General features: G+C 40.9%; 5 protein-coding genes across 8 annotated transcripts in view; 4 read left to right on the plus strand and 1 right to left on the minus strand.

The window, feature by feature from the left end:
- Window positions 1-3,301: 3,301 nt before the first annotated feature.
- cldn15a (claudin 15a) lies at window positions 3,302-6,477 on the plus strand. The gene is made up of 5 exons (XM_026936718.3): window positions 3,302-3,751; window positions 4,635-4,799; window positions 4,938-5,019; window positions 5,693-5,800; window positions 5,910-6,477. The coding sequence occupies exons 1-5, from the start codon at window positions 3,535-3,537 to the stop codon at window positions 6,007-6,009; spliced, it is 672 nt and encodes a 223-aa protein (XP_026792519.1). The 5' UTR covers window positions 3,302-3,534; the 3' UTR covers window positions 6,010-6,477.
- A 282-nt stretch (window positions 6,478-6,759) lies between these two features.
- Window positions 6,760-17,300, plus strand: dnajc3b (DnaJ (Hsp40) homolog, subfamily C, member 3b). The gene is made up of 12 exons (XM_026936717.3): window positions 6,760-7,302; window positions 8,859-8,969; window positions 9,839-9,963; window positions 10,125-10,199; window positions 10,456-10,599; window positions 10,733-10,914; window positions 11,117-11,236; window positions 14,601-14,706; window positions 14,834-14,954; window positions 15,133-15,265; window positions 15,538-15,686; window positions 15,848-17,300. The coding sequence occupies exons 1-12, from the start codon at window positions 7,218-7,220 to the stop codon at window positions 15,991-15,993; spliced, it is 1,497 nt and encodes a 498-aa protein (XP_026792518.1). The 5' UTR covers window positions 6,760-7,217; the 3' UTR covers window positions 15,994-17,300.
- Window positions 11,258-21,434, minus strand: LOC128318173 (uncharacterized). Its single transcript, XM_053233565.1, has 2 exons — window positions 21,295-21,434; window positions 11,258-13,822 (listed from the first exon to the last, which is right to left on the minus strand). Exon 2 carries the CDS (start codon window positions 13,616-13,618, stop codon window positions 12,503-12,505), a length of 1,116 nt encoding a protein of 371 aa, XP_053089540.1. The 5' UTR covers window positions 13,619-13,822; window positions 21,295-21,434; the 3' UTR covers window positions 11,258-12,502.
- Window positions 17,456-21,614, plus strand: LOC113540582 (cytochrome b5 domain-containing protein 1). 2 transcript variants are annotated; one of them, XM_026937153.3, is made up of 4 exons: window positions 17,456-19,061; window positions 19,241-19,317; window positions 20,169-20,387; window positions 21,253-21,614. In XM_026937153.3, the coding sequence occupies exons 1-4, from the start codon at window positions 18,941-18,943 to the stop codon at window positions 21,481-21,483; spliced, it is 648 nt and encodes a 215-aa protein (XP_026792954.3). In that variant the 5' UTR covers window positions 17,456-18,940; the 3' UTR covers window positions 21,484-21,614. The 2 variants fall into 2 exon arrangements, with proteins under 2 accessions (XP_026792954.3, XP_053089541.1); XM_053233566.1 differs by lacking the exon at window positions 21,253-21,614 and adding an exon at window positions 20,490-20,999.
- Window positions 21,615-22,924: 1,310 nt separating this feature from the next.
- Window positions 22,925-25,140, plus strand: part of chd3 (chromodomain helicase DNA binding protein 3) — a 46,379-nt gene continuing 44,163 nt past the window's right edge. For all 3 annotated transcript variants that reach the window (XM_026937151.3, XM_026937150.3, XM_026937149.3), the window contains exon 1: window positions 22,925-23,090. In XM_026937151.3, coding sequence (XP_026792952.2) covers window positions 22,925-23,090 — 166 coding nt within the window. The remainder of the gene's footprint in view (window positions 23,091-25,140) is intronic.

Consider the following 25,140-nt stretch of genomic DNA (forward strand, 5'->3'; position numbering starts at 1 on the left):
TTTAATCGACATTTATACAGAATCATTCATAACAATACAATTAAACCATGTTGGACTTTAAATCTTAAAGTTTATTCATAGATCAATGTTTATTTAACATTGTTATCTAATAATGCACTTTGTATGTACCTGTTGCTTCACATCCTTCAGAACACACAACACACCCCCGCAGAAGCATTCAGACAGGCTGGATTTGGTTAAAATTTATTCAGATACATCCTGTAGGTCGCAGGGGTTCCTGAAAGAGACAGTGAAAACGACATGCCTTGTGAAGTCAGCCTTTAAAAAGTTTAAAATTTGCCCTACTGTTATCTTTAGTAATTAAATGTCTTCTCATGATTTTTACTTTACAGAACAATAACCTGGAGAAACTGCCTAGTTTATATGTCTGAAACACTACACAAGTCAGTGTATAACATTTTATAGAATATCCATAGTGTGAAAAACCACATTGTGCTCAAACAGCAATAAAAACCAAACCCTCGTAAACTTGACAGCCATAAACTTGACCTTTATAACGCAACAAAGTTAATTCCGCATCAATACCAGCCAAGACAGCATAAAAATGCTGTTCTTACGCCAGGCTGTCTTTAAAGGATATTAGCTTAGCACTACAAGTGGGATGTCTACACTGATCCTAGGTCAGTGATGGTTTCAGTGTGTTTGGGCATGTTCAATATTAAATGATAAGAAAGAAATCTAATGCCACAATCTAGTACACATTGTTCCAGCTTATTGTCAGAGTTGTGCAGTAGCTGACCAGCCTAAGTTGATTACATAATTTAGCCTTAAAGAAAATCTGTTATGAAAAGAAATGGAAAGAAAACGAAAAGCCTATAGCAGGGTTACTGAAAAACTCAGAGGTGATTAAGTTAACTTAGGTGTGTCATTTTGATTAAATATCAACTTTTAATTGATTTTTTTTTTCAGGTCATATACAAGTGTAGCAAAAGCAACGGGTGATTATGTTCATCCTGGACAATGTAATATTTACCTAAATTACCCATATTACACCTGCTAAACATTATAGCCAAGAACCAGGATTGTCTCCAAGTATCCATACAAATTTGTTCCCTTAGTCAACTACGGTCACAATCCCCCAATGTTCAGCAAAAGCTTCTGGGTTGTTTTTTAACTTCTAATGGAATGCAAGGAACACAGAGATGTTTAGGAAGATTCATGCCTAAATTACGAAGAAGCCAATGTGAAGGAGTTACTGGTGCGGCTGCAAAAATCATGTCCAAAGTACAAAAATCTAGTGTAATATTGAATTTAAAACCTAATTAAACAAAGAAGGCATCAATCATTGACAGCCTTAAGGCAAAAGGGAAGTGGGTGTGTCCTAACTGGTTGTGTGTGATTTTTAAACGATTTGTTCATTTAAAATGATTTTTTAGCAAAACAGTTCACCAGCACAAAAAAACACAATGTATTTTTCTACACATTAAAACTACAACAATATCATAAGCCAAAAAAAACTGCTTTCCATGACACTTTCCAGATGTTCCAGGTTAATGTTTTCACTCCTTACATTTCTATTAGATGATAAATAAAATATTCCCAACCTCTCATTGTTTTTCCTTCATTACAGCTCAACTGTGGTGCTGCACAGGCTCCATTAATAGGTTTACACATTAATAATAATAATAATCTGTCTCATGCAACATACCATGGTAATGAACAGAAAACGTTTATAAAATTCTACTAAAATGGGAGAAATACCAAACATTATAGCAAAATTGGGGACAAGTGTTGATTTGAATGTCTCTATATCAAGAGTGTCAAACTCAGGTCTTTCAGTAAATCAACCACATATTTATTTGTGTGCCAAATGCAACACTTCAACACTTGTTGGGTAGCTGATGAGTTGAATAAAATGTGTTAAATGAGGGGAATGATACACTATATGATCAAAAGTATTTTGCACAGCCCATTCCAGATTTAGTCCCCTTTTGCTGTTATAATGACCTCCACTCTTCTGAGAAGGCTTTCCACTAGATTTTGGAGCGTGGCTGTGAGACTCTGTCTTATTGCAAACGCAAATGCAAAGCCACCCAAAATGTACCGGTAGCTTTAAAAGTGACAAAAGAAATAAGAAATTAGAAGGAAATAACAACCTACAAAACACTTACACCAGCTTTAACCACGGTGTTAATTTATAGTCTTTAACTTATAGATCTGCTGATGTTTACAATGACGGTTGTGTGTACAATGACGGTTGCTGGCAGGAAGTGGATCATCACAGCTAGCATTAAAAATTATTGTTAGCAAAAGAACAGCTGACATAGTGGTCCAAAATTTCTTCTCTGATGTAAACTGAAATGTAATCATTTTCCAACACAGAGGTTATCTGTTATCTTGATGATCTTTTGCTCACTTTTCTTATAAAGAATCTCAAAAAAGACGTTTGCTGTGATTTAATTGTTGGAGGATAATTAGCTCCTGCACATTCCACATGTCTGTCATTCTTCTTATCTCATATAATGGTTTATCATAGAACAACTACAAGTTTGACAAAAATCAATTTTTTGAAACTGATGCTGTGAATTAATGATCTTACTGAACAACAATGTAAACCACAGTGGTAGCTTTGCAGTGGTTAAAGCTCTGAGCTATAATCAGAAGATTGTGAGATTAAATCCCAGGACTGGCAGGACTGAGTGCCGCTTAATCAAGACCCTTAACCCTCAGGATTGTATCCTGTCTGAAGTCCTTTTGGACAAAAGTGACTGTCAAATAAGTGATTTCAAATGTAGCCTAATATTAAATGGGTAGCTTCATTAGAATTGATCATGAAGTTTAACATTTCTTACACCCTTCCAAACACACTCCGGGGGAAAAGGGTTCTTAAATTGTACCTTTCACTGTAGCAGTGGTGGTGCACCTTTGGTATCTTTAGAATTATCTGTTACATAGACATGTGTATGTAGCGTACTTTTAAAGCTTTACTTGAAAAACTAATTATGGTCAATTTATGTATCACAGATCATTTTAAAGGATACACTGTTTCCATATCTCCAAGTGAAAGATATGAATCTCTAGAAAGGTGCAAAAAATGCACCATAAAAGGTGCTACCTCAGAGAAAGGTATAGTTTAGTTTTTATCCTAAGAGTGTAGGCTAAATGATGCCCCTGAAAAACAGCTTTAAGTTTCCCAGACAATCAACGTTAAAAACCACCATGCCATCAAGGACACTAGACCGAACGTTGGACTTTGGTGCTGCCTGGTCTCTTGATAACCAGCTGTTGAGTTTCAGGGTGTAAACTGAAGGAGAAGAGCATGCACAGAGAGAGAGAGAGAGAGAGAGAGAAGGGGAGGGCAAATCAGCCTCATAAATCATTGATCTGCTTGCTTTATACTCAGCATCTTGGTGAGAGTTTTCTCACAGGTGTGCGCTTGCTCCTCGGGATCAGCGGTAACAGGACATGTTCACACTGACACAGTGAAAAGTGAAGGACTAGGAGACAGGATTGCGGAGTAGAGTATATACATTTGCGAATACTGCCCCATTTGGCGCACTCAGAAAACAGCTAATGGATCCAATTGTTGAAGTGGTGGCCCTGTTGCTGGGGTTTTTGGGCTGGGTTATGGTGGGGGTCGCCATACCAAACCGCTACTGGAAGACCTCCACCGTGGACGGGAATGTCATCACCACCTCCACTCTGTATGAGAACCTATGGATGTCGTGCGCTACTGACTCGACCGGAGTGCACAACTGCCGAGAGTTCCCCTCCCTGCTCGCGCTCTCTGGTAAGCCCATACCTGTACAGTGTATCACCACCACATTACCACTTTAAACCTCCCTGTTTGTTTCTGTCTGTTTCCTTTTGTTATATTACAGAAATTACTTAGTTTTTCATTCTCGCAATTTTTTTTTCAGCCTTATAATAAGCCTATAATTCTTATAATAAAAGCTGAAAAAATTTTTCCAAGAATGAAAAATAAAGTTGTTTCTGTAATATATACAGAAATAACAGTGTATGTATATATATACATATATATATATATATATATATATATATATATATATATATATATATATATATATATATATATATGTACTGTAATGTACTGTATAGATATAGGCTAATTTTTATTATCCTTATGTGCCTTACGGGTAAAGTGTAATCTGCAGCTCATACTTGCCATTCCCCTGGAAAACAATCTGTCTTCTAAGACTTTTAAAGGCTTCAGGTTTTTATTTGTTTGTTTGTCTTACTAATTGTAAAAGTTCATTAACTGTATGCAGTTGCATGAATTATTCATGCTTTTTTCAATACTGTTTCTAAATTTCATTGTATTTCAGGTCTCCAGGAAAGCCTTTATATTCCTTTCAATTCCAGACTTTTCAGATCCTGAAATCTTGAATATGGTCTTATAATTGCACATTCATAAATGACTTAACTTGTACTAAAGATTGCAAAGGTCAGAGTTGGGGTTAGGGTTTGTATCTTGCCTTTCAATGTATTAATATAATCCAATAAATCCAATTTACTTGTTCAAATTCTAATGTTTTCATGAGACCCGGTTTATATGACAGTTCATGAAATCACGTTTATTTGACAGTTCCCCATTCAAAATGTTGAATAGCCCATTTAAGAAGATGCATGTCTATACTCATATATCCATGCAGGTTATCTTCAGGCATCGAGGGCTCTTATGATCGCCTCTGTGGTTCTCGGCACATTCGCCCTGGTTGCCACACTCATAGGCATGCAGTGCTGCAAAGCAGCTGAAAACAGCCCTTCTCTCAAAGGCAAGCTTGCTGGAACCGGAGGTGTCTTCTTCATCCTACAGGGTAAAAAGCCTAAATGCAGTGATTACATGTAATGTACACATATTACAAGAAATATGACAAGGGAAAGGAATGTGGTAAATATTGCATAATTAACTCAAGATAATGTTGCTGCTCTATTTGTTTATCTTTTCACCAAAGGCTTGTGCACAATGATATCTGTGTCCTGGTATGCGTTCAACATCACCCAGGAGTTCTTCAATCCACTTTACCCAGGCACAAAGTGAGTTATGGTTTCTGTAGTGAGGGGATGCTGCCATCTGGAGTCACCTGGATGGAACAGCACACACACACACACACACACACACACACACCCACACACACACACACACACACACACACATGCACACTAACACACACTATTAGAGTAGGGGTCCAAAAGTCTGAGACCACATTGAAAATCTGGGATTTTTTTTTTTTTTTAACTATAAACTTCAAAAAATTCAAAACAAAGAAAGGTAATATTCAGTATAAGTTATTCAATATGCAAGATTCTGCTCTAAGTCCCTATTTAAATGTAAGTAAATTTGTGATATTGAATGTTAACTCTTTTGTACGACACTCAGCTGGATTTTATCTAACATAGATTGTCAAGTTTTACAGAAACTTGTGGAGCCCATACCAGCTTGCGTGCACAACGTCATTAAAGCACAATAGAGAGACATACCATATACTGAGAAATTCTGAAGATCATGTAAAGATTCTACTTTTCACTCAAGTTGTTGATAATATAATCTGTAATTTATTATTTTTTTTATTAAATTAGAAAAGAATGCAAAATAGAAGCATTTTGACATGTAGTCACTGTTTGGACCCCACCGTATGGGGTGAGGTGAAGGGTGTTAGTTGTATCCAGGTTGTTTATTGTTTTACTGTTGTGTGTTTTTGGGCTGAAGGTATGAGTTAGGAGAGGGACTGTACATTGGATGGTGCTCTGGGACTCTTGCCATCTGTGCTGGAGTGTGTCTAGTGTTTTCCTGCAAAACTAACACAGATGAAAAGCCGTGAGTATCTCTCTCTCTCTCTCTCTCTTACACACACACACACACACACACACATTCACATGTACATATTTTTGTACATGAAATCTCATTCTTATATTTCTTTTTTCAGTGCGTATACATATCAACCCTCCAGAGGAACCATATACTCTACAGGAGCAGCATCGAGGAGAGATGCTCCAAGCACTTATGACAAGAATGCATACGTCTGATAAATGATCAAACAGACAGCCAGACCAGTACAGGTCAATTCAGTGTGAAAAATGATAAAGACCCCCAGCTTGTTCATTTGTTCAGAGTGCAAATATGTAAATATGTAGACTTGTACAAGACTTGGAAGCATTGTATATTAGTTGGAATCAAATTGTGAAGCTGTGCCAATTTTATGCCAATACTTGAAGCAACTCAACTTAGAGAATACCTGAGTTATTTTTAAACCCACATATTTTAAAATCTGTTATACAGAAATGCCTTGAAATAATGCTACTTTTATACAAATTTTGTATTATTTTAAATTACACATTCATATTTACAATGTACAGGAATACTGATGCTTTTTTATGTGATTTTGTAAAAGAACAGTTGTTCACAGTATAGATGAAGAATCTTGATTGAATTATTTGTGATATTTATAATTACCTGACACATTCACATGAATGAAGGTCAAAAATTCATATTGATTCTGAGTGTTTCTGTCCTATTTTACAGCTACAAGTGTGAAATAAATGAAAAACAATGTCTTATATTAAAGAATACTTTTACTAAGGCAAGCGGTGGGGGTGTGAGGAGGAGGACAGTTGCTCTATACTTAGTTGGCAAAAAATAACACTGTTAATATATTTGGCAAGGTGGGTAGAGCTAGGAATAAACGTCTCATCAGGATGGATACCGATATGGTGGATAGCCTTATATGGAAATGGGCGTGCCGTACGCGTGTGTTAAAACATTTAGCCAATGGGACGCGACCACGTTGAAGGGGAAACAACAGCGCAAACACAGACGTGCTCTCGTCCCGGCCAGCCACTCACCACGCTGACATGTAGGCTGATTTGAATTCTACGCCCAAGACCTGGAAGGTAGTTTCGCAAGCATAAAGTTGACAGCTGATCGTAATAGGCATTAGAATGGCCTCTCACCTCAACTGTCTGAAATGACAATCCAGCTTTATAGCGCGGAGTAGGAGCTTATAAACAGAGCTTTATCGGAACTTTATTTCTGCGGTCTGATAAGGCAGTCGGAAGCATTTGTCAGTCGGACACGTGAAACATCATATCGGGAAGTTGATGTTTACCTGTAAAGATTATTTTTTGGCGATATCTTCATTAAAAGTTGATTTTACGTCTGTTCAATTTTTTGGATTAGTCGTCAGAAATTATATATATAAAAAAGTTTAATTAAGGAGGTGTGACGATTTAAAACGATGGAGTCGGGACGCCGGAGAGGTTTAAGTAGCCTCCTGTCCTCAATATCACTAGTCTGTGTCGTCCTGGACCTGCAGCTGGACGGTAAGAGTCTTTACTGTTCTGACAATAACTCATTTATCAGATAAATACATTCAAAGTATAGCGTGTCTTGAGCAATGTGATATGTGTTTATGTTCTTCCAGAAATCTAAATAAGCGTAGACTGTGGCTATGTCCAAAACCGCATACACTGTATGTAATAATACTAGCGTAATATTTACTAGGCTTTGGACACAACCAGTCGTCTGGGGAAAACTTGCCGGATACGTAAAAAATTATCTGTAACTGTCACGAGTCACTGTAACTATTTAGTGCTTTGTGGTAGTATGTTAACCTCATGAATAATGTGCTCCGAATACAGTACACCAATCAGCCATAACATTAAAACCACTGACAGGTGAAGTGAATAACATTGATTATCTCATTACAATGGCACCTGTCGTCGAGGGGTGGGATACATTAGGCAGCAAGTGAACAGTCAGTTCTCAAAGTCATACCTAACAAAGTGGCCCAAGGAAGGACAACCAGGGAACCAATGACAGGGTCATGGGCGCCCAGGTCTCACTGATGAGCGTGGGGAGCGAAGGCTAACCCGTCTGATCCAGTCCCACAGAAGAGCTACTGCAGCACAAATTGCTGAAAAAGTTAATGCTGGCTATGATAGAAAGGTGTCAGAACACACAGTGCATTGCAGCTTGCTGCATATGGGGCTTTGTATCTGCAGACCAGTCAGTGTGCCCATGCTGACCCCTGTCCACTGTCAAAAGTGCCTACAATGGGCACGTGAGTGGCCATGGAGTAATGGAAGAAGGTGCCCTGGTCTTTTGTGGACGGCCGGGTGCGTGTACATCGCTTACCTGGGGAAGAGATGGCACCAGGCTGCACTATGGGAAGAAGGCAAGCTGGTGGATGCAGTGTGATGGGCAGTGTTGGGAAACCACATGACATTCATGTGGTTTTTACTTTGACACATACCACCTACCTAAACATTGTTGCAGACCAAGTACACCCCTTCATGGCTTCAGTATTCTCTAATGGCAGTGGCTTCTTTCAGCAGAATAATGCGCCCTGCCACACTGCAAAAATTGTTCAGGAGTGGCATGAGGAACAAAACAAAGAGTTCACGGTGTTGACTTGGAGTCCAAATTCTCCAGATCTCAATCCGATCGAGCATCTGTGGCATGTGCTTGACAAAGTTCGATCCATGGAGGCCCCACCTCTCAACATACAGGACTTAAAGGTCTGCTGCTAATGTTTTGGTGCCAGATACCACAGCACACCTTTAGCGGTCTTGTGGGGTTCATGCCTCGATGGGTCAGAGCTTTTTTGGAGGCACAAGGGAGACCTACACAACATTAGGCAGGTGGTTTTAATGTTATGACTGATCGGTGTATATCAGCACTTTTATCTGTCATATAATAGTAGTAGTGGTTTTACATAGTTTGTATAGGCAAATACTATGTTGCACAATGACCGTTAGTATTTGAAGTGTATGTTTGGGGAAATTTCTTGATATTTTCACTGGAAATGAATGGTTGTCTGTAATTGCTGGGTAAATGTCTCAATAAGCACTACTTGTGACTTTCACTTGCGTTTCAGGTGTGTTAGGTGCCACCCATGTGGAAATCGAGCAGCACCTGGAGATGGGCCGCAAGCTTCTGGCCGCAGGGCAACTGGCGGAGGCGCTCTCCCATTACCACTCAGCAGTTGGTGAGGCACATTTACACGCATGTACACTATATGGCCAAAAGTATGCAGACACCTATCACACCCATATGTGCTTTTTGAACATCCCAATCCAGATTTAGTGCCCCTTTGCTCTTACAATAACTAATTCTGTGAAGGCTTTCCACTCAATTTTGGAGCATGGCTGTGGGGATTTGTGCTCATTCAGCCACAAGAGCATTATTGATGTCAGACACTGATGTCGGGTGAGGAGAACAAAGGTTTTCAGCAGTGTTGAGGTCAGGTCTGATAAAACAGGTTTGGGTCTCTTAGTTCCATTGACAGGAAATCATAATGCTACAGCATACAGAGACACTATAGACAATTGTGAGTTTCCAACTTTGTGGCAACAGTTTGGGGAAGGCTCACATATGGGGATGATGGTCAGGTGTCCACATACTTTTGGCTATGTAGTGTCCATATATAAATACATATATACAAACATTGGAAGTCCAAGAAGATTGCAACTTCAGAAAAAAAAGTTTCATTTCATACCTGTCATGCTAAATTCTTCCAGTCCTGTAAAGAAGAATCTTTCTCCTCTTTATTTTCACTTTCATTTCTCCTATTTAGAAAGTGCTGAAATAATTTGCATTAACAAGCTAGTGAGCAATTTGGTTAAGATAATGAAGACCTAAAAATTTTTTGGCACTATGCAATGATTAAGGTTTATCTTAATTTCAGTCACCCCCTTAATATGCAGAGAAAATATTTTGTTATAACAAAAACAGATTTAATATATGTTGTATTTTTTATTTTTTATTTTTTTGTATTTTTATATTTCTGTTTTTTTTGTATTTTTATATTTCTGTTTGATTGTTTCTTTCTCTTTGCTTGCTGTCAATCACATGCAGAGGGTGACTCAAAGAATTACCTGACTTACTACAAACGTGCGGCTGTGTTTCTGGCCATGGGGAAATCCAAATCAGCCTTGCCCGATCTGACGCGAGCCATTCAGCTTAAACCAGACTTCCTAGCTGTAAGTTTGTTAGGTGACTTTTGTTATAAATGAAGAGAAAATTTTGAAAATAAAAATGTATATTTTGTACAGATGTGATAGGTTAGGTGAAGCTCAATCTCTTTTAGGTCTTTGCACCATTCATGTTGAGACTTATTTTGTGTGTGTCTGGGTGTTTTCAGGCTCGGATACAGCGGGGAAATATTCTCCTGAAGCAGGGGAACACTCAAGAAGCCAGAGATGATTTCCAGGAAGTGGTGAGATATGGAATGATTAGCCTATCCTCATTATTTTCTTACAGATACATATACAGATACATATACAGATACATATACAGATACATCTTAAGTTGTAAGCTGCGGTTGCATCCTTGAGCAAAGTCCTTAATCCTCAGATGCTGTAGGGTATACCATACAATGGCTGATCAAGCACTATGACCAATTATGCTGTTAACGTGGTATCTTCATGTGTTATAGATCTTTTTAAGCATTTAGCCGTTCTGTCTTTTTCCAGTTGCAGCGCTCTCCAGGCACGGAGGAGGCCCATAGTCAGCTCCACAGAGTCGAGGAGCTGGAGCAGCTCCAGGAGGAGGCACATAAGGCCCATCACCGCGGCGATTACACCACCACCATCCAGGTGCTGGAACGGGTCATAGAGGTGAGTTGCAGAAAGGGGAACCCAAAAAATGATCAAAATTCCATCATTTGATCCATTCAGGTCAATTAGGGTTATGTAAAAATTGCTTCTAATAACTCCTCTGTCGTTATCGGTCATCCATCCTTTGATTTAGCTCTCTCCTTGGGATCCAGAATCTCGGGAGCTAAGAGCAGAATGCTATATCCGCATTGGGGAGCCAAGGAAAGCGATATTAGACCTGATGCCTGCGGCACGGCTCAGAACGGATAACCGAGCGGCTTTTCTCAAACTCAGCCGTCTGCTGTATGACCTGGGAGAACACCATGAGTCACTCAGGTACACACCCGTCAGCATAACCATTGAAAGGGATTCAGATCAAATAAAAATTGAATTCTTAAAAGAAGGTGTGTGTTACATGTATCACTGACTGTTCTGGTGTTAGAATACCAAATGTATCTTGGGCCATTGTTGTAGAAAGATTCTATTCCACACTTTATTTACATATTTAATCTTTTCCCTCCCTCTCTCTGGTGATTAGCGAGATCCGGGAGTGTCTGAAGCTGGATCAAGATGATAAGGAATGTTTTGGTCACTACAAGCAAGTGAAGAAGCTTAGCAAACAGCTGGACTCTGCTGAGGAACTGATCTCAGAACAGCGGTAAGCATAAGCATCCCTGGGTTGCTCCGTTAGCATAGGGAAATAATTTTTTTTTTTTGCCATATCAGATTTGCCTGAATGCCGTACCTGCTGTGACAGCCATCGTCTTTAGTTCTAGTCACATATACATTCAAGACAGCAGAAAGAACAATCCATAGTGAAGTCTCCATGTTGGTACCAAGCGAACTAGCTTTTGTGGATGTGCAAGAAAATGTAACTACGGTCCAAACAAACCAGTCTAATGTCTGTCACACCTGCTGTGTGAACAAACTCTCAGTATACCTATATTCACCATCCACTTTAATTGGAACACCTCTACACCTGCTCATTTATGCAGTTATCCAATCATTTAATCATGCAGATACAGGTCAAGAGCTTCAGTTTATGTTCACATCAAACATTAAAATTCTGCTGTTGAAGCCCATCCACCTAAAGATTTGATATGTTGTGCATTCTGAGATGCTTTTCTGCTCACCACGGTTGTAAAGAGTGTTTGACTTCTGTGACGAACAGGATCCGGACACAGACACAGCACAGAGAGTCCTTAAGTCGGGGGAAAGTGCTCTTTATTTACAGTGAAGTGAAGTAACGTGAGGGGAATTTAAGCTTTCAGGGTGAGGAGAAGGACGTGAAGGTGAAGGCTGGTGTGGCAATCTCGGGGTAGTGGCGCTCTGAGGAGGTTTGAAGGCGGCAGCGTTTACAGTGGCACGGGGGGGCTGGCGTCAGAAAAGGCTCGTCTTCCCCGCTGATGTTGCCTTCTGAAAGAAGAAACAGACAGACATAAATTAGTGAAATTGTCGTTGTCCCTTACCCCTGCACTGCCGCGGGCTCCTTTTATATCCCTCCAGCTCCTCCATGAGGGTAGATTCGTGCCGTGCCGGAGATCGGCTGCCAGACATGAAGAATCTGTCACAGTAAGCCCCCCACCCCCCGAGCTCCGAGCCTGTTGTTGGCGAGTGTTGGGCCAATAGTGAGTATCAACGGGAGAGCCCATCGGCGTTGCCATGCTGTGCCCCCGATCGGTGCTTCACAGAGAAGTCAAAGTCCTGTAGAGAGAGGAGCCAGCGGGTGACTCGGCATTGGTGTCCTTAGCCTCGGTTAACCCCAGATGACATTTTTTTGGGTTGGCGGTTAATCCGGACTTCCGGGGGGCCTCCAACACAGCCCACAGATGGTAGAGGTGGGCAGACCAGGTGGTGGAGTGGATCACCACATCATCGATATAGGCAGCTGCATAGTGCCTATGAGGCCTCAGGACGATGTCCATCAGACCCTGAAAGGTGACCAGCGCCCCATGCAGGCTAAAGGAGAGAACCCGGTACTGCCAGTGGCCTCCGGAGGTAGTGAAGGCCGTCTTCGGATTGGCCTCCGGGCTGAGGGCCACTTGCCAGTATCCTTTTGTAGTTGCGAGCCCCCCCAGATGACCTGACAGGTTACCTGACAGGGTATGTGAGTGAGCCAGGTGCAAGTCCTCCTTCTGCTCCCGGCTGAAATTGCCCTCCTGAGCAACCCGGGTAGACACAATAGACACAGGGTTAGTGGGGGTGTTTGGCCGGCTGAATCCTGGGCCGCAGGCCAGCTGAATCCTGGGCCGCGTCGTCCAGACCTCCTTCTTCCTCGTCGGCCGGGTTGCCCTGGCTGCTGCGAACCCTGGCCAGTCACAGCCCAACAGCAGCGGCACAGGCCAACTGTGAGGGGGATTTCAGTGTTTCTGTGTTGCTCCAACACCTCTGTCATCTCTTTGGGGTTTTTGGCCCCTCGTATCCTGACGGCTTTTCGCTCTTCAGGTGGCAGAGCCCTCAGGAACCAATCCATAGCCACCCTTTCAGCCACCTTGACGGCGGTCAGGAGTTCGGGCTGGAGCCACCTCTTCGTGATACAAAGCAGAGTGTCCATCTGGCTCCTTGGGGTGGCTTTGAGATTGTAGGTCCACCTGTGGTGCTCTGCCGCTGTGCTTGTTGGGGAAAGGCCACAGCGTAGGAGGATATCACTCTTAAGTGTTTCATAGCAAGCTGCTTCTTCCAGAGTCAGGGCAGGGCAGGCCCGCTGGGCCACTCCCATGAGGAGTGGAGCAAGGGCTGGGGCCCAGTCCTCCCGGGGCCAGTTTTCCCTCTGAGCGACTCGCTTGAAGGTCAGCAGGAATGCTTCCACATCCTCGTCGGGCGTGAGTTTGATTAGGAGGAGCTGGGCCTCCCGGCAGGGGTCGGGTCGGGGGACGGCTGCAGCACTACTGGCCATTTTCTTCAGCTCCAGAAGATCACGTGTAGTGGTCTGGAGGCCCCGAGCCAGCTCCTCAGTGTTGGCTTGGTGCTGCAGGCTCATCTGGAGAAATTGCTGGAAGAAAGCGTCCATTCCGCTCTCAGGGTGCTGTGCTGCCTGCATCCTCCACCAGCGTGATGAACAGGATCTGGACACAGACACAGCACAGAGAGTCCTTAAGTCGGGGGAAAGTGCTCTTTATTTACAGTGAAGTGAAGTAACGTGAGGGGAATTTAAGCTTTCAGGGTGAGGAGAAGGACATGAAGGTGAAGGCTGGTGCGGCAATCTCGGGGTAGTGGTGCTCATCTTCCCCACTGTTATTGCCTTCTGAAAGAAGAAACAGACAGACATAAATTAGTAAAATTGTCATTGTCCCTTACCCCCCGCCGTGGGCTCCTTTTATATCCCTCCGGCTCCTCCATGAGGATGGATTTGCGCCGCGCCTGAGATTGGCTGCCAGACGTGAAGAATCAAAGTGCTCCACCTCCGAGCCATGTGCACTCCGATTATCCAAAACAACACTCCTCGCAGGAGTGTTGTGTGTTTTATGTCACAACTTCCTGTCATCTTAGACCAATGTGGTCGTTCTCCTCTGATCTCTGTTATCAACAAGGAGTTTCAGCCTGCAGACCCTCTGCTCATAGGATGGTTTTCAATTTTAACACCATTCTGTGTAACCTCTAGAGACTGTTTTGTGTGAAAGTAACAGGACATCAGAGGTTTCTGAAATACTCAAACCAGCCCATCTGGCACCAACAACCATGCCATGGTTAAAGTCACACAGATGAGTTTTTTTTCCCATTCTGATATTTGATGTGAACATAAACTGAAGCTCTTGACCTGTGTCTGCATGATTTCATGCCATGTGCTGCTGACATATGATTGAATGATTGGATAACTGCATAAACGATCAGGTGTACTGGTGTTCTTAATAAAGTGGATGGCTGTATATGTGTAATATCATGATAGTATAAGATAAGTATACCAGATATTCATGACCACATGTTATACATATGTCTTATAACTTACTCCATTACATTTCTCATGTATTTTCATATGTACTAAGTGTTGTTATTTCTACAATATTTCTATATTTGTCAAACAGATATCAAGAAGCAATTGAAAAGTATGAGTCTGTAAAGAGGACAGAACCAAATGTTCCATTCTACACTAGCAAAGCAAAGGAGAGGATCTGCTTTTGTCTAGTGAAGGTCTGTAACGCTCTGGCAGTCTGTTTCTATGCCAGAAACAATACTACAATGGTGGGGTAGCATTGTATTATAATTGTAGGTCTCTCACATTCTTGTTCTTTCTCTTTTCTCCATGTGATATATGTAGAATAAGAAGGCAGAAGAAGCAATAGACACGTGTTCAGAGGCCCACCAGAGAGACCCTCAAAATATTCACATCCTCCGAGACAGAGCCGAGGCCTACATTCTGCTACAGGACTACGAGAAAGGTAGATTGTCTTGTGCTTATTTATGAAACATGTGACACATGTTAAATCAATGTTAATAATAAAAATAACAATAATATAAGGTATTTCATATAACTATGTCCCATTATTTTTTTCTCTTTTCTCTATCTGGTTTGTCTGTTGCACTCTTTCTCAATGTGTCTCTGTCTTCTGGCCTCAGCTGTGGAGGATTATCAAGAGGCACGGGAGTTTGACCAGGAGAATCAGGAGATTCGTGAGGGTCTCGAACGTGCACAGAAACTCCTGAAGATATCACGTAAAAGGGATTACTACAAAATCCTAGGAGTGAGCCGGTATGGACATAACAAAGATATTAATGAGCTTGCTTAGATCTGCACTGCAATAGTACTATGGGGTTCTAGAATCTGTAGATCTATTGCGTTACTCATGTACTGGTTTCTAACAAGGAACTAGGTTCCTATAGGCCTGGGTTTTTCAATGACTTCATGTTTTTATACCCTTTAGCAGCACTAGGGCAAACTAATTCACAGCTGAAGATAGTGGTGAGGGGCAGTGTTTGTTTTATATAAGTAACATAATCTTTGTTTTCATGTTCTCTCCTCAGGACTGCTAACAAACAGGAAATCATTAAAGCATATAGGAAATTGGCACAGCAATGGCATCCGGACAACTTCCAGTCTGAAGAGGAAAAGAAGAAGGCTGAGAAGAAGTTCATCGACATTGCTTCAGCTAAGGAAGTTCTTACAGATCCAGGTAATTATTTAAGACTAGAAATGTGTTTTGTTAGATAGGGAAATGTGTCTATAAAGATCTAATGTTAATAATTCGTGTAATGGCAAAACAGTTAAAAGTCTAATGTGTTAAAAGTGTAAGATCTAGCCATCATACTATTCTTAAATCCTACTTCAATACAGAGATGCGTCAGAAATTCGACTCAGGAGAGGACCCCTTGGACCCCGAGAACCAGCAAGGAGGAGGAGGAGGAGGAGGAGGCTGGCCTTTTGGCTTCAATCCCTTTGAGTCGGGTGGAAATTTCCACTTCAAGTTCCACTACAACTAATATGGCTATGCCATTGAATATGGTGGACATGATTATTATGGACAATGGACTGGACTTATTTAAAATCCCACAAAGGGAAATTAAGAAGAAATTCCACATATTCTTCAGATGACTCTTCTGTTGGCTCTTATCACACAGGGGTAGTTGTGTGCCAATTCAGACTTGAATATGCCGACTGTTGGATTTCTTAAGGAATCAGATGTTCTTGCGTGATTGAAAAATTTGTTTGCTTGACTGCGTGCAGTCAATGGCTGTGATGAATGAAGTCTTATTTAGTATTTTTCAAAGCTATACCATTTCAGCTTTTTCAGCTGACTATCTCTGTGGGGTTTGCTTTTCCATCTATGTTCCATCTCTCTCTCTGTCACACACAAGTCTTCTGTCCTCCCATTTTTCTCTAACTGAGTAGTTCACATTGGTGGGTTCTGATTTCAGTATAAAATAAGTGTGTCTCTGTGACACTGAATGTTTTTAGGGTTCAGTCCCAACACTCCAGACTTTATTACATTAAATCAGTATTGCACTTTTTTTGTGCATTTAATTGATTGGTATAGTTTGCAGGGTTTTACAATTTCTTTTTTGTAGCCCATTTCTGTTAAACATAATCAGATGTCAGTACATCAGACCACATCAGTTACTGAACGAATGGAGAACCTACAAGTCTAGTTCTTGCAATCAGTCCAAGATTCAAGATTCAAGAGGTTAATTGTCATATGCACGGTGAAAACACAACGGTTTAGACCATACAATGAAATTCTTACTTTGCATGTCTCCCTTTAAAAAAAAAAAAAAAAAAAAAAAAAAAGAGAGAGAGACATGATTATCATCAAGACATGATCATGGCTTTACAGAAGTACCAACACACCGTTTTGACTAAGTTAGAAAGTTTTTAATCATGGCCTTACCGTACACAAAATACTCATTAGGGGCCTTATCATTCACAAAAAACCACTGGTAAACTGGCCTACTCTGTGTCAACATAGCACTTTACATATTTTACCTGCTTTTTCATTTCAAGGTCTCCACATTAATTTAATTCATCCCATTCTATATCCGACACAAAGTGTGGCAGATGGTCAGACACAATTTTATTTGTAAGCATTTGCAATGATTAATATCTATGTGACTACTTTTTCCCCATCAATGCTTATATAAACTTGCAGGTTCCCCTTGAATGGTTTAGGGATTTTTCAAAGTGGTATTTATGGTTGTGTGTTTCATTGTTTTCTGCTTTCTTAGAAGGACCTTATTTGAAGCCACTTTTAGGATGGATTATTTAAAAATAAGAGGGAATGTTCTGATTAATACCTCTGTGTTAAGTGTTGTCTCTTACACCCAGAGTTACACAAATTGACACACACTGGGCTGCTAGACACTACTAATTAGTTCCTGTCATTTCAGTCACTGAAATGCTACCTTACTTGTCTAGGTGAATTTGCACCATACTCATGAGCTTATGTCACTTGCTATGTAATGCTTATCCTTTAGCATGGCTTTCAAGTTTGACAAACTTTCATGTGTGTGTATTCTCTAGTGAGAAGACATCATTTATTCCCCATGTCCCCATACAAAGCATTAGATGCACAACAGATTTTTAAAAAGTTTATACGTGATCATAGCAATGCACCCATAAAATTGTAGTAGTCTGATTTGATTTCTATAGGCCAGCTATATTAAATGAAAACCAAGGCCTGTATGTGCCTTCGTCAGCCACAGAAAATAGCAGTGCCTAAAATCACCACCCACCCATCTCAAACCTGCTCCTATGGCTCTGACAGTGTATGACAATACATAATTCAGATTTCATGGTGGTGCAAACAAGCCTTGAGAAACACATGCTAATTTCTTAAACAATTTTGCCAAAACTTGTTTTAACAATCCTTAAAATGCCCTATCCTTTACTGAACCAACTGTAAATGCTAAAACATAGTACAAATCCTGCTGATCACACAGTCTCTGTCTTCGAATCAGTCCAGAGCACACTACAGTGCATGTGAATTTCTAGATGCAAATATAACAAACATGCATATTAATTCCATCATGTACCTCAAAACTTTACCCCAGCATTGTATTAGCTATCACTGGGAGGCTGCAGTGGGGTCACAGAGGTTCTTGACTGGGGTCAGGGGAACTCCAGGGGTCCATGAAGCATAGCCAGTGGGTCTGTGAGTTTTTAATATTGTTACAGTGGTGGAAATCACTACCCACCATTATGAAAGTTGTCCCCTTATGGTTCTTACAGTTACTAAAGTTATCAGCCTGTTTGACTGGTAACTTCAATTAAACCTTAAAAACTGAAAACAAATATTGCAATATATAATGTAAACTTGGACCTGGCCTGTTGATAGAACGTTTAGAAATAAAAAGCCAGAATATTATTGTACAGATCTGAATAATGTGCCTAATATTTAAATAGTAAATAAAACAATCCTGGGCTGAAAACCTGCACTATAGCTAACTGGTGACAGCTCTACTTTTAATATCAAAGAAGCCTTCTTTAAGTTGTATTTTGATATCTCTTTATGGAAGTGTGTGATGATCTGAGCATGCAGTTTGCACAGTGCTAACAAGACTTAATGCTGTTTGTAGCTACATTAGTTTCTTAACTAATGACGCACACTTTAAGTGAAGTGAAGTGATGTTAGACACCAAACATGCCTTATCGAGTCCACTGGGTGTAAAGGGGAAACTGTAATTCTTTATATATAATTTTTTTTTTCTTCAAACTGTTGCTGTAATATTTTTTCCTCCTTTGGAAATCTCTGTGCTGTACAGAAGGGTAGTGTGAGATGTCGCGGTTGCCACAGTAACCACCGTGTGTACATTTCGGCTCCACTGAAATAATAATGGAGGCGTTTTCAGCTAACAGCTAATGCAACTCTTTGGCGAAATTTATCTAAACATATTCTGGTTGTTGCGTTAATATTTCTTAACCAATCTTATTACAATGCCACGTCCGAAGTATTTTACACCAAATGAAGTGTCCGTGCACAATACAGTAGGAGACCTGTGGGTATCGTATCTGGGTAAAGTTTATAACCTGACACCTTTACTTCAGGAGTACAAAGGTAAGAGCTTGAGTTAAACCGCCATCATTTACTTGATTTAAAGCAGCTGTAACACAGGTTGTCTAACACTCAGTTTTTTAGCTGCTCTGTTGAGGAACAGCTGTTGTGGCTACATTTGGTCACACCTAAGTGTCAGTTAATGTCACCTAGTTAACCTCATACTTGTGTTTGACTTTAAGGCGATGTACTTCTGAAACCGATTATTGAAAGTGCAGGCAAGGACATCAGTCACTGGTTTGACCCCAAAACCAAAGATGTAAGACGCAATACTAGACCTCTACAACTCCATACCCCAATATGAAGTAAACTAAGTGCAGTCAGTGAAGATCTATCTATCTTTCTATCTATCTATCCGTCCGTCCGTCTGTCTGTCTGTCTATCTATCTATCTATCTATCTATCTATCCATCTCTCTATCCATCTGTCTGTCTGTCTGTCTGTCTATCTATCTATTATTTGAATGGGTTTAATCCAAACCTCAGTAGCTTAAAAAGTTAGTCTGCCTATAAATAATGTCAATTTGGACGTGATTCTTTGTTGTTCTCTTTATGATAAATCCAGAAATTAAAAAGAAATGAAAAAAACAAACAAACAAACAAACAAACAAACAAAAACCCCTCAATGGCTCCAATAAAAAACTACAGTATTATTGGAATCATTTTAAAAAAATGAACCTGATGTTTGAATAATTGTGTTATGTTCATAAAATAAATCGGTACTGAGGGAGTCTATGCAATTTATTTAACAGTTAAAGACTTGAACAGTCGATAACTCCTGCCCTGTGATCACAGCACTGGTTTTTATATCAGATTTTTAGTTGTAATATACGAATTATTTATGAGTAACAACAAAAAAAAAGTTTTATATCATCTTAACTCAGTTATACTCAAATTGCAGGTAGATTCTAGTTGACGTTTATACTTGTTTTTAGGTTATTGAATTTTAGAATAAACCCATTCAATTCAACAGATCTATTAGATTCATAACTATAATAACTATAAAAATTGCAACAATAATATTTTTATAGCAGGTGATAATGATCTCTGCATTTATTATAAAGGTACTCTGAATATTGTAATTGTCTGAACATCAAAATGTGCTTTCCCAGATTCTTACCCATGTTGACCCTTTAACCGGCTGTGTGAAGTATCACACACCCAGGGGGCGTTTTGTGCATGTGCCCCCCACGTGCCCGCGCACTGACTGGGCCAATGATTTTGGGAAGCCTTGGTGGAAAGATATGCGCTACGAAGTTGGCATTCTGACAGCCAAGGCCCGCTGGATCCGTATCATCAACACACTCACTGCCCAGGAACAGAGGTTGGAGGTAAAGTCCAGCTGCACTGTACTCAACAGTTATGAGTTCTGATGTGCCAATGTTATACGGTTGCAAATTCTTCTCTCATATAAAATCATGGTCTGTCTCCAGGGTGAATCCAAGGTGCACTGATTAGATCAAATGTATGTCAGTGCATAAAAGTCAATGATGGCTGTATGTGCAAAATGTATGTCTGCTTATGCATAAGCCTAAATGTTGCATAAATCTGTTATTTTTCTTTTGTCAACTGGGTTAGCTGCACTGTGCTTTAGCGTGCTGAAGAGGGCAGGATTGATCTATTTCTGGATTCTTCTCACTTTGCCCTCCCCCAATCCTCTTTTGACTTCTTAGTTCATTTTACCCTCCCTTTGCTTTCTGCATCTAATTCTCCTCCTGCTCGACAAAGGGAAATGTTACTGCTGTTATGCCGCTGGGTGTACAAGTGGTCCAAGCCTGGGTTCATGATTTAATCCTACAGTCCAGTGACTGCAGCAGGGTGGCCAAGCATGCTCCTGCCAAATGCCTCATCTGGCATAAGGCTATTCTGGATGGTCCAAAGGCATACAGGATTATTCCTATTGTCTTGCTTTTATGCTCTCCACGTCAACCCCCCCCCCCCCCCCCCCCCAAAAAAAAATTTAAATCTCCAGTGCTACTTGGCGATGCACCACCATTGGATCAAAATGACAAATTCCTTCCCCTCTCTTTTGGTAAATCCAGGAAGCTCTGCTTCTTATACAGTTTGTATAAAGCCTCTGTGAAGGAATTCCTGACAATGCATTTTGTTTTGAGGGAAAAATTAATTGTGTTGTATTACAAATCTATAACGTCAGGAACAGGACTGACACCTGATACCCCTTTAATATCTGGCCAGGTATGTTCTGAGGAAACACTGAATGAGATTTTGCATCGTTACCTGCGCTACAACTCCCACGCAGCCAGCTACACCTGGAAGCACAACGGTGTCAATCTGGACATGGGTAAAACCTTGAGTGAAAATGGGATTCTTGATGAAGATGAGGAACTGGACCGTTGTCGGATGGATCGTGACCTCTTCACTCCATCCATATGTCTGTACTTCAATGATGATCTCACTGAACTTTGACCTAAGGAGCAGACTATTATCATATACAACACAAATGCTGATATTGCAACATAATGAAATATATTCATTCTAAATTGTAACTGTTAATAAAGTGTTTCATTGTAACAGGTGTGTCTGTGGAGAGGCATAAATATCACAGCAATGTGTCACTTTCTTCTTAAACTTCATTCAATTAATGTATTGCATTTTCTGAGCCCTTTTAATTCAAACATGAATATTTATACAGAAAACACAATGTTGTACATAATCTCACCATACAGTAGTAATAACATGTTCGTGCTTGCAGTTCATTTTAACATTGCTTTAAGCAGATATACTGAAATAACAGCAAGCATAATGGAATTTTATTGTGTTATGGCAGAAGATAATTAAAGTGGATTAACAAAAGCACAAAGCGTTTACATTTCACAAGTATCAAAAGTCAAGGGTGTCATTCAAGGAAATACAGCCCACATTTTCTTGAGAAGGCTTTGCTGTCAGAGGATGCCTGCTCTTCAGGACTTTGTGTTTGGATGCTTACAGTTTCTTCAGTCCTGTGGATGAAATGGAAGAGTTTCAGGTTCCTCTGATACACTGGACCAGTGTTGGTCTGTATGTCTTCTTCACAAATCGCATTAACTCAAAAAGAAAATTCAATATCTTAACAGAAATTGTGTGTTTTTAACGGGCAACTCCATTTTGTCCTTTTTTTAAACTCCAGACGAATAACTAAGAACTGAATCCACACATTAAACGGTTAATTTTTAAGCAACATCTGATGTAAATCTGGGCATGGCTGCTGCAGAGCTGCTCTCCCCCCTTCTTAGCCTCCCTCCAGTCAGACAGCCCCAATAACGCAAAGCCTTTGCTCCAAAATAGTTTTATACATCGGTGGGGGCCTTTAAGAATATCAAGGTAGCCATGTTGGATGGATTTGTGTGGCTCTCTGCAGTGCAAAAAGAGCGTCCGAGTAAAGAGCCTGTGTTCACTCTCAGAAAAAAAAACCACACCAGACGGTTAGCAGGCAAGTCTGACTGTATGGTGGATTTCACCAGAGAAAAAAAAAGCAAGTGAACGAGTTAAAATCCAACTTAGAATTAGCAATAACACCCCCTTTTCACTGGAACAATGTGAATGTTTTTGAGGAGGGAGGGGAGACGAAGAGAGCGCAAAAGAGAGAGAGAGAGAGAGAGAGAGAGAGAGAAGAGGAGGAGGAGGAGGAGGGGGGGCGTTCTGAAATAATATAGTCAGCCATTTTTTATGTAAGGGGATTTTTCTTATTGGGGGGGTTGTTAAAAAATAAATATAAGGGCGGCCATCTTTGTTTCTCTGCCTTGTAGTGTAAAATATTCCAAAACGCCCCCCACTTTGTGTGTGTGTGCCGATTTGAATATTAAAATAAATATTATTCGGAAGGAATATACTTTTTGATCTCGAGGACGGGGTCGCTGACAGGGATATAATGTCCTCTCCTCTCCGTTCTTGTGAGGAAGATGAGGGCATGGCGGTTAATTCCGAGGGAGGAGATTTTGATGAAGAAGAAGAAGACGACGGGGAGCTGGACGAGAACGCAAGCGACATAAACTCGCCGGCGGCGCCTCGAGAAACTGCAGCGCTCGCCGCGCCAGGTACCGTACACACACCGGAGCCCGGAGCGCGCCGGGAAAAACACACACACACACACACTAACACACACACATACGCTTACAGATATCCAAAAAATACTTTTACAACTCCCGAGCATGAATAACACCGCAACATCTGCAGCACCAGCAGCCTGTGGTACTTGCCAGCGGCTGTATTTGCTCCACACCGTAAGCACAGTAAATGTGCACCTTGAGCATGAAGTTTAGAGTTTAAGCAAAGTTCACTAGTCACATTTTCTGTCCCATAGAACTCTAGTCTTCGGGTTTATGCTGTTTCCAAGTCATCAGAGACTGATATTTTACAGATGTACTTTACCATAGTGCTGGTAGCTCTGGTTGATAAGCTACTAAGGCTAATATCCACATAAACAAGTGTAACAAGGCTTTGTAAAAGCCGAATGTGGAGCGCAGGCTTGCAGAGAGACTCGCGGCTGATTGAGAGAGTGCTGTTGTGACAGAATGTAAATAAACGTGACCCGACCCACTGTCACTTCAGACAACACACACACCCCTAACATTACTGCGATCTACATGTATTTATCTACAACACTGCAGTTTTCTCACGTCTTTTACTTTCTGACTCATCTTGGTGTTACAAAACTACATAGCTACAAGCAAATGTTTATATCTTAAATAATGACAAACACTGTAATGGATACAGTAAACGTAACATCTAATTATCAACAGACTACGAGCAGCTTAATAACACTTTGACATTTGATATCATCCTTGATAAGTTGCCCTACAATGGGATCTTGTTTCTACATTATCATAACATATAGGGGGAAAAGTCAGAGGTTTTCTCTCTTTTTTTTTTTTTTTTCTTTTTACGTGTTGAAGAATTTTCTTAAACATGTTTGCTGTCTGATAGTTGGCTCGGCTTGCAGCGCGTGCATGTGGGACGTTTGGAGTTTGAAACGCCGTAGGCCCTTTCTTTCTGTGCAGGAAGTGTCTCGCGCAGGCAGTGAAAGCAGCGCGCCTGAATCAATTAAAGTACGCGCCCCCGTGTCCCCCTGCGGCCCCTGGAGACCTGCAGCAGCAGCGGCGGCTCGCCGGCTGTGTTCAGTCCCGAGAGCGCGAGCTCTCTGCGGGGGGGAGCCGCCGCACTTCACCGCTCTGAGGCGCAGCGGCGCGCGGCCTGCACATCCCCGAGTCCCGCGTGCGCGCTGCTGCCGCCTCTGGCTGCGCGAGGCCAGCTGGGCGGGAAAAGCAATCGCGCCTCTCGCGTGCTGCGTCTAATGACAAAAGGCGTTATGTGAAAACCGAATTGATTTGAGTACAATGGCGGACGCAGCTTTCAGCTCGATTTTCTTTCCCGCCACTACCGACACAACCAGTTGTGCGCCTTTGTCCTTATTTCGTCCTAAAAACGAGGAATTTCATTACCAGTTTTCCAGAGCTAACCAAACTAAAAATAATTAGAATGTACAACATTCAGGAGCACAAGAATAACTCTTAACCCCTCAGTTATAAATAAAAACATGCTTTAACAAGACATTCAGTATGCCTTATTCATCAGTTTTGGCATCAAAAGAATATCAAAATATATGATGCTTTTTGTCATAGATACAAAAATGAACATATTTTATTTTGATGTTTAGTATTGGACAAAGTTAAATATAATATATATTTATTTAATAGAATATATATACCAAAGGTGTATACACAGTCTTTAACAATTGCCTTGACTGAAGAAATGCATTTTACCATTTTTTTTTTTTAACAAAATGAAAGTGTTCTATATAAAGCAGTATGAAACTTTACTGAGTCAATATTATTATCATCAGGATTATATCATTCCGTGATTTACACTGCCATCAAGTTATAGCACTGGAGCTCATGTCAGGTTGAACAAGTAGAGATGAACTTGTTAAACCGGACAGCTTAGTGCAGATCAGAGGTTGAGTAAGTGAGTGACAGTGATGCTGTCTGCTTCATCACCTCCCACGATGCTCTCCAGGGTCAAACCATTGTCAAGCCTAATTGTTTTGGGATGTGGTTAAAGGGATCATTTTCAGCTTGTGTCAAGGAT

The sequence above is a fragment of the Pangasianodon hypophthalmus genome, chromosome 4 (assembly GCF_027358585.1).
Source record: "Pangasianodon hypophthalmus isolate fPanHyp1 chromosome 4, fPanHyp1.pri, whole genome shotgun sequence".
Taxonomy (NCBI): domain Eukaryota; kingdom Metazoa; phylum Chordata; class Actinopteri; order Siluriformes; family Pangasiidae; genus Pangasianodon; species Pangasianodon hypophthalmus.